At 41.1% G+C, this 9,894-nt stretch overlaps 1 protein-coding gene across 1 annotated transcript; it reads right to left on the reverse strand.

The window, feature by feature from the left end:
* Positions 1-1,928: 1,928 nt before the first annotated feature.
* JUND (JunD proto-oncogene, AP-1 transcription factor subunit) lies at positions 1,929-4,210 on the reverse strand. The gene has a single exon (XM_044053834.1). It carries the CDS (start codon positions 3,870-3,872, stop codon positions 2,973-2,975), a length of 900 nt encoding a protein of 299 aa, XP_043909769.1. The 5' UTR covers positions 3,873-4,210; the 3' UTR covers positions 1,929-2,972.
* Between the last annotated feature and the right edge of the window lie 5,684 nt (positions 4,211-9,894).

Raw genomic sequence — 9,894 nt, forward strand, 5'->3', positions numbered from 1 at the left:
CATAGCAGATTATTTGGGATCTACCACAGTGGCACTTCTGTTGGCCAGTACTACTTCGTTAGAAATACTAACAGTTAACGGTGTGCATGGCCATCTCCTATTACCCTTTATATGGCATCCACCTTACCTCAGTCACAGTGATTACCCCCCCCCAAGGACAATTTTAGTGAATTGAATTGCAATGGTCATGGGATCATTTTGGGAACACAAAAACACTAAGTAAAAGTTTGCTATTCTGCCTTTTAAGCTAGGCAAAGCAAACTTCTTGCTCCACAGCATGGATTGCAGTTTACAAACACGCTCTACTATCTATAGCCACATTACCATTGCAAATGACTACTCCCTGAAAAGGGGGAGGTGAAATCTGAAGTACACCTTAAGGTGCTTCTCTATGATAAGGAAGAAATAGGCTTAAAGTAGCTAGAGGCCACGAACTGACCTCTACCTGTACCACGATCTAGCAAACTCTGAAGCAACCAGAAAGGGGAAAAAATGAAATACAGTACAATTTTCATGTGTTGCACTCAAGTTTCCCCTCACAGAAATATAACTCGAGTTTTAAAAAAGAAAATAGGAATACAATCCCCCCCCCCACTGAACAAGTCAAACCAAACAAATAGTATAGGGTACAGTATTAAGTCAGGCCCATCTTAATAGTAACTCTCGAGCAACCAGAAACTATAGTTATCCATTTGTCTACCAATCCCCATGGGTGTCAGTTAACTGAAATTTTCTGTACTTCTGATTCCTGCACCATGCTGCCCAGCACAAGAGTTTTGACCCACAAAAGGACATCTGAGTGACTATAGCCCTTCCTTGTTTCCTTCCCAAAAAGGTCATAAGCTAGTCATTCTAGATAATCACATCTCAGCACACAAGACTGGAATTTCTGGAAACCTGCCACAAGAAGCAATGATTCACTTAAAGCCAGTTCTTGCCCTTCACAAAAAGCAAGGCATTAACACTGTCTACAGATGAGGCAGAAAGAAACCCTACCCAGTGACAAGTATTCAACTCAAACAGAATAAAAAATTGAAGAGTTAAACAAGAGAATACAGTACAGTTATAGATCAAGCTTTTTTTGGTATGTTACAAACACACAAGCCACCAGCTGAATAAAACAAACAAGAGGTAACAGCTCACTGGCACATCACACCATGTTGTCTCCTGGTTCCTGAAGCTATTACTGAATATGATGCTTTTCCTATGAAATATTCAGAGAAGAGATGCCAAGAAACCATACAAGTCCTAAGTGGGACTCCACTCTTGGGCCTACTAGAACATACAAAATGAAGCACCATCAGTAAACTTTTCTTCCAGCAAAGCAGACATGACTGATAAGTCAATAATTAAAAAATAAGATATATAGAATAAAACACAGAACAAAACAGATTTCCCATATGTTACCAAAAGTTTTATACTACAGAGCTTACTAAAAAAAATTAAATCAAACTCACTTAATTGCACGAGTCCTTGGAAAGTAATGAAAAAAATCAGGGGGCATAAACTGCAGATATATTCATTTGCTGAATGCACTACGCAGAAAGGCTTAGTTCATGCATGACTCAAGTGAATTGCTTTGTCTGCATTAACTGAGTGTAGGACTCGCACAAGCATTTTATTGAAATGTTTACTCTACATGCGACTCACTTATGAATTACTTCTACAATTAATGTAAAAGCCTTTAAAATCTGAATGTTCACAGGTGCTGCATACTGCACACGAGGAGGTTAAACATTTGTTTCAACTACACAAATCAATTTAAGTCTGAATTACACTATTTTGTCTGTTGGTTGACTTGTGACCCTTTGCAATACACAACTGAGTAAGGAAACAAAAACCACTGCTGAAACCACAGCTCACTTCTTGAACACTGTCTGATGATCTATAGAACCCAGTCATGTACAAATAAAAAAAAATAGCACAACTAAATTGCGTACATATTTATTTGGTCTCTGTAACTTAATGGCTTTTTGTATGTTCACACAGTTTCCTGGTTTATTATACTTACACAATTAAATGAAGTAGAGTCAATGTTGCATTTTACCATTAAAAAAAAATTCAAAATTAAATAAATAAGTATAGAAAGCTTAGGTGTCTTACATTCTGTTAGAAAAAACTCAGCCCCTAGAGGCGGCTAAGTGTTTGGTCAGATATTTACAATGTGGAGAATCCAGGAACTACAAATTAACTTCAATTACTACCTCCCCTACTGGCCTAAAAGCTTCATCAAAATAATTCTTAAATGCAATGAGAAGTGTATATTATTTTATTATTCAGCGTTCACTGTGGTGTTAACATACTGGAATGTACACTATATCAAAATACTCATTGATCCCAGTACAACATAAATACTGCAAATACAAACAAAAAAAAGCTATACTATTAAATTTCACATTTACATTTCTACAAAAACTGGCACAAATGGTGCAACCATAAGACAGTCTGTTAGCTACAGTTCTGTATAAAATATATAACGTGTCACACACTAAGTGCTGTAAACATTTAAGGCAGTACAGTTGGAATTCATGCACTTGGTGCAGAAACTGGGTTATCCGACCAAGTTTGTCACAAACCATGCAGCAGTTTTATTTCAAATTAATATGCCTCAAAAAGTGTAAGTCCGGGCTGCTCAACATGACCACGAGGCAACTGTCTATGGCAATCTACTGCATGAAGATCATGCCATCGTTATGACATGATCTGAAGTTCCTTGCCATTGGCTACTGCAAAGCCCGACAGGTAATCAGTTCCACGGACTTGCTCGTCTAGCTTATTTGGTGATCGGAATGAGGCTTGAGAGCTGGAGACCCCATAGCACACGTGTAGTTACACCATTCTCGCTTTCACCCACGTCTGCATATTAACTATTGGAGGGCGAGTCAATACAATAGTTTGTCCATCAAGAAGCTGGGGCTTGCATAACAAGTTCAACGTTCATTAAAAATACAGATCCACAGCAACACTGTCCTTCAGTAACTCTGTATCGGGTGCGGCAAGAGCTGACAGCCACTGTTGACGTGGTTCATGACCTTCTGTTTCAGCTGGGCTACTTGTTCTCGTAGCAGGTTGGCTGTGGAAGCCAGTTCGGTATTCTGTGTTTTCAGAGACTTTACTTTGTCCTCCAGCCGGGAGATGCGCTCCAGCTTCCTCTTCCTGCATTTAGAAGCGGCTATGCGATTCCTCAGTCTCTTCCTTTCCGCCTTGATCCGCTCTTGCGTGTCCATATCTATAGGCGAGAGTGGTGGGCTCTCGCCAAAGCTTGGTAAATCCGGTACAGTCTGTGGCTCGTCCTTGAGTGCCTGTAGTCGCGCCTGCTGCTGAATCAGGCTATGAGGTGGCGGGGGGTAGGGCACAGTCTCTGTCGTGTAGTTTACCGTTGTCCCGCCCATAGTAGCGGCGCCGCTGCTAGTATAGCTGCTAAGGTTAGCGTAGATTGGCGACTCCTGGTGGAGGCTCGTTGGAGGGGCTGAAGTACCAGAACTGAGATCGAGAGTTGTCGCTTGAGCCTGGCAACCTGGACCATTCAGTTGATTCTGCTTGTGTAAGTCCTCCAGGGCCTTAACAAACCCTTCTGCGAATTCCTGCTCATCTGTAGCCACCTTAGAATACAAGAACTGACTGGAGGTCGGGGTAGTGGTAACCATGCCATTGGACTGGATGATTAAGCGTTCGAGTTCGGGGGAGGCTAATTTTAGTAACCCAAGGTCTGGAGAACTGAGAAGTCCCTCGCCGTCTCCACGCAGGTGTGGTTTTATGGTAGCTACGGGTTCAGCTAGGTTTAGGTTCATGTCTTTCTTCATCATAGTGTTGTACAAGTATACGCTCTGCCCGAAATTCAGAACTTCATCATGGTAGAAGGGTGTTTCCATTATCCCCCCAAACTCTACCTCCACAAAAAACGGCCAGGATGGGACGCTTCTTTGGTAACACGAATTCAGAAAAACAAACAAAAAAACAATACGCCCTTCTCCTTAACAAAGTAGAAGTTACGGGATATAAGGTAGTTGCTTTCCAAATTATGACGCCGTACTCTTACGCAAACAATATAACTCCATTAAAAGGAACTTTCTTGTTTGACTGCCTATATAGTATTAATATTTTAAATGTCTACGAACGGTGTACTTAACCTCGCGAACTGTATCATCTGCGGTGCCGTACTACAGTCTCCGTTGGTACAATTACTGAATTCGTTGCGCGCGGGGTGGCTTTTCTACAGTCTTGAATACTATTATGTCATTTTAGCTTCTTCAGATTGGTTGAAAATGACGTTTCTTTCCTGCTTTATTACCATAAGAAGGCGGGATAGTCATATTACCATGGTACAGCTATGTAAACTGCAAACATTGCGGTGCATTGTGGTTTGATGTCATTGCTAACGGGAGGGGGAGGGGTAATAGTAACCACGTGCTGTTTTTATAAAAGAACTCGCATCAGCACACCGCACGTCAGAGATATTTATAGATGTACGGGGAGTGTCTGTTCCTATAAAATGTGTTGTGTCGTTCTCTCGCTAAATATAACGTTTTTAAAGAAACATACTTTGTAGTTGAACGAATATTATTACCCAAGTCGGCCAGACTGTATATTGATGCTAAGATAAATACTGATAAGCCAAGAGTGCTATCGGTACGGGGCAGTAATTGTGGGGAACGGCTGTGGGTTAGCTGGAAGGGTCAATAGTATTATGTTGCACTGAAACACATATTGCACCTTCCTTAAACAATCTACGTAAGTTCTTATATTCCTGAGCCTTGTTTTTGTCAGTTCTGAAAGTCACGTAAATCCTTCTAGTACACCACCGCCCTTTCAGTAAATATATGTATTTTTTCCTGCCCATGGAATGACGTTGTAGTTTTGTGATAAAACGGCCGGGATTACAGTGTAATGGAAGACAATAAAATGCAGGCGTATAACTTTCCAGAAAATGCTGATGAATATAGTCTTTTGTTCTGTCATTCTTCCACACGATTGGCACCATTTTAAAGAAAATCTCTCGACTATTTCATGCGTTATTTCTAATAGTTAAGAGGAGAAATGAATCTGTACTTCAGTCCTTAGTCAACATCCTCAGCAGGTTCAATTTATGCTAATGCTTACTGGAGGTATACACTTAACAGTATTTATTTCATTTGCGGGGTAAAAAAAATCTCGTTTTTTAAAATGCCAGCCTGGACTCCACTCAGCTTGCTGTACTGCCTGTGAATTTCCTGGTATGATTTAGGATTAAGTAGGCTATAGCATACAAAACCGCACATGGGATTTGGAGGTGTAGCAAGACCAAAAATCTATTGGAAAAGGAACATTACCTTTCAGCTCTTGGAGTCTAGTATCCAAAGGCACTTCTCTGCCTTCTGTTTATTGTTCACTCTCACTTTCTAACTCTGCTTTTGGAGTCCAGTCTGGGTGTGCCAGGCATACCTCTCAACCTCTTAGAACAAGACACATGGACAAAGACAAATAAAAGTGGGACAAAGGCCCCAAAATAGGGACAGTTTTTACATATTGCTCTTACAAACATAGAAAGTTGATAGAATGGCAGGTTTTGCATTAGCATGGATTTTCTGAATGGTATGAAGTCTGAAACCCAAATGCTTGGCATTATTTTCTAACTTCAGTCTAATGATTTGCCATTAATTTGCCAGAAAACCACAATTTTATGAAAAATGGACCAAAAATCTGAGAAAAAAAATCTGGACATTCTGCAAAAATCTGTACAGTTGAGAGGTAGGTATGACCAGTAGACTTTATATTCTTTTACTACTCTGTTGTCATCAGTTCCGCTTTCATCAGCTGATAGCTCACACCAAGGTTGCTGTTGCCAAAGTTCAGTGCCTGCACTTAATCTGAACTGCCATTTTTCTGCCTGGACTGTCCCTTTTCAAATTCATCATTAGGCTGTTCCTCCATTCTCCATTGTCGCAGCTGTTTTTGTTTCCATCAAAGAGATTGATCCTGTTCTCAGTTCCCTGAAAAATGTCTGAAACGAACATATTGACAATTACTGGATCTAGAACTATCCTGTGCAGGTACTCCATTAGCCACCTTCCTTATTTCTGATAGCATCTTTCTTACCACAACTCTATGAATAGTATCCTTCAGCCATGCAGCAGTCCATTTCCTCAGTCTTAGTCCTACTCCCAGTCCCTCTATTATTCTTTCAACTTCCTATTATAACCCAAGTCAAAGACCTTGCTGAAGTCCTCACAAACAACATCAACTGGTATATCAGGTTCACCTGTAATTCAGGTACAAAATGGGATTTGCTTTAACTGACAGCTTTGTCTCACTATGACACCATGTTTTCTATTGTATAGATTATAGCTGTCTGGGAAAGCAAACGATTTTTCCATCTCCCCGTAATTTTCCATGCCACCATTGTTAATCTAATAAAAAGCAGTTTCACAGACTTTTCCTGCTCCCCTGTTTTCCCCAGCATGGTTACCACACTTGCTGTCTTTCATTTCTCAGTCACTTCTGCACTTGTCAAGGATCTGTTGAAGATATTCTTTAGGGAATGTGCCAGCACATTAGCCAGATTCCTGGGGAATTTGAGAGTCCTCTAATTTGTCCTTGTACTTCTTTCTTCCTAAAGCCAGCCAATTTCCTCACTACCTCCTTTTCTAGCCTGGTGTCTGACCTCTGTTCTTCCCACTCTACTTTTGCCTTCCTTTAAGTGTTGCATTCTTTATTTCTTTCCTTTGTGAATATTGATAAAAAACGGTCATTATGTACCTTTGTTTTCCCAAGTCTTCTTCATAGCTTCAGAGGTAAGTACTATGCTAGCTGCCAGTCTAGGTCATTTTAAGCCTAGTCAGTTTCCCAAAGGTGAGAATTAAAGTCTGTACCTGTCTGTGAGGTAAACACCTTAACCATTATGCCAACCCTCCAGTGATTTCTGTCATCTCACTCCTCACCTTTGCTTAACCTGGTTAAGTCTAACATTCCTTCCTATTTTTTGCTAACTTCCAAAAATGTTGTTTCCTGACCAGTTCTGCTACTTTCCTTTCAGCTTGTGCCTTTGTTGCTTTTTCCACAATCAGTTCTCCTGTGAGTACTGCCTTCTTTTTCCTATCCCACTCCTGTATTGCCTCTTCAGTCTTTCAGCATCCTTACTTGATATGTCTGAGAGATAATACAGTGTACCCCCCATTTTTACACTAACTACAAGTTCATTAACCTATGTTCTGGCTGACTGCTTTTGTGTTCCTTCATGAGAATGTACTTCTCCTCCTTTCATACCTCAAATATGATGCCTTCCTTTATGTAGATTACTTCTCCAGCCCATCTGTCCTTTGTCTATGATTCCTGAACATTTTGTACCTAGGGACCTCTAAGCCTCCCAGCCCTGTTGTCACTGGCCCTTACTTCTGTATTACCAGTTGTCTGTTGCTCAATCTGTTTTTACCTTTTTTTCTACTGTCTGAATACTTGTTCTTCCTGTTTTGCTTCTATGGCAGTTCTTCCTCATTCCTTCTTAGTTTAAACTACATTCATTCAAGTACAGCTTCCCAGTCCTACACTCTAAGCACCATTTTACCAAACAGCACACTAGTATACATGGCATAGCTTCTACAAATGTTGCATATGCTGGTCTATTAGGATTTTCAGCAGTTTGTGGAGTAACTTTTTCAGCTTGCACAAAAATCACGCAAGACTGCATGCAGCCACTGTGTGCACTGTCCCTTCCACTTCTATTTAGATGCTTCACTTCACAAGTCCATATGCTTATGTATTTGCTGCACTGTTCATTTATGTTCACCTGAGCATGGCTACATGCATAGAAATGCTACTTGTCTGGCTTTAGATATGTAATTTGTTTATTTATTGACATTTGATTACCAGGAAAGTCCGACTGGGTAGGAGCCCATTTTCAGCAGAGGCCTGGGGAGAAAAGCTCCAAAATATTACAAAACATTTTAAGAACAATAATTTTACAATCTTTAAAAAATATACAAAAACATTTACATGCAATATTCAAATACAACATTTATATACAATTGTTATATATTAGTATAATACAGACATAAATTGCAATATGAAATGAGAGAAATGCAGGCTTCTGGGATATTTAGAGAGAAATTCAAGGGAGAGAAATTGATAGACGTAAGGAAGTGAGTGAAAAAGGGAGAGTAAAGAGATGTAAAGTATGAATAGGTACTAATTCACATTTAAAGATATAGGGCAGGATTCACGAAGGCTTACACGGAGTTTAAGAGTAGTGTAAGCCTCCGTGTAAGCCTCCCGATCCAGGAACAGCCCAAACCTCTGTGTAAGAGACAGCTAAAACGTCTCTTACATGGACTGGGCGTGGAAATGCTCAATACCTCATTTGCAGCTGAAAGATATGCAAATGAGGTATTTGAGCGATCCAGGAAGCCCAAAGCAGTCCGTGTAACGGACGTTTTAGCTGCAGAAATGTACTCAGCTGACAACTGAGTACATTTCTGCAAAATTGACAACGGAGCTATGTCAGCTCCAAATAAAGGGTGCATATTTGTTATCTAGCATGCCAATGGCCAAATATGTGGCCATTGGCATTAAAAAGTGTTGCAAAATTATTTAAAATAACTTTTTTCCGTGGGATTTTGATGTTTAACTGCAGCGCACACCTGCGCAAACGGGGTGCGCTGCCTAAAAGTGAAAACCGAAGCTTATAAGCCCACAATTGTGGATTTTATGTATTACATGGAATGACAATGCAGGGACTAGCAGACCAAAAACAATATGGCCACCGTGTAGTGGTTGCCAAGGGGGGGAAGCTCAGTCTAAGAGATGTAACTAAGCATTACTAGGCAATCCTATGTAAATGAGGGTTACAATACTGAATCACACTGCCACATAGGTAATGAGCACTTTCTGAGTAGTGTAAGAGTTATAGAAGGGGGAGGAATAGAGTAAGAGGTAGGTGACATCACGGGGGGGAATGATAGAAATAAATGTATCATCACGGGGGAAATGATAGAAATAAATGTATCACATTGGAGGGCAGTGTAACGTGACAGATGACAGACAGACATCAGGGAGAGAGGTGTGTCCCAACAGAACACTAGGAAAGTCAAGAAATAGAGGGTGCACACTATCCCTACACTCAAACTTTCTTGATATACGTGCATGCGCGCGTGTGCGCACATGTAAGGCAGGTTCAACATGTGGGAGCGTGTTGCAAACTGTTTACAACGGTTTGCGCGGGCGTGCACGTGTGCAAGGCAATGTAAACATCAGGACGCCTGTTGCTTGATGTATAAGGCTGTGTGCACGCGTTTTACCATGAATCAGCCCAGTTCAAACCGTGTAAGGATGTGTGCGCCCGTTTAAGTCACTGTGAGCGTGCTTATGCTGGTGTGCACATTGCTTCCCTTGAGGAAACAGAGAGGAAAAAGGAAACAACCAGATTACAGGGAAGCTGCCAGAGGATACTGCTGGAGTTAATTGGTGGAAACAATTGGAAGCAGGCAATTACACAGGCAGACTAGAAGCCCAACCCAGCACTTAAAACACTGCAAACAGCAGTGTAGGCTGTTTCTCACAAGAGATACTGCAAGAAAGGAGTAAGCTATCAGAATTGAAAACTGAAAAAAGCTGAACTCAGAGCAGAAATGCTAGGGGCTGCCATAGCTGTTATAATCAGGCATAGGCGAATTGCTGAAGGTGGTGACAATGCAGATGCTGACAGACAACCCAGAGTAAGGAGAAGGAGGAGAGTATACAGGCCCAGGGTCACCTACCATGGGTTACATGAGCTGGAGATAGTAGAGCGCTACAGAGTGGACAGAGACCTTCTGCAGCAAATTGTTGAGCTGTGCAGGCCACGTCTCACACACAGAACCAACAGAGGGGAACCCATCCCAGTGGAAACCAAGGTATGTGTTGGCCTAAGAATACTAGCAACAG

The sequence above is a fragment of the Protopterus annectens genome, chromosome 13.part0 (genome assembly GCF_019279795.1).
Source record: "Protopterus annectens isolate FY-2018-M chromosome 13.part0, PAN1.0, whole genome shotgun sequence".
NCBI lineage: Eukaryota > Metazoa > Chordata > Ceratodontiformes > Protopteridae > Protopterus > Protopterus annectens.

Coding starts and splice junctions, on each gene's coding strand:
- JUND (XM_044053834.1), bottom strand. CDS start 3,872: ATGGAAACACCCTTCTACCATGATGAAGTTCTGAATTTCGGGCAGAGC.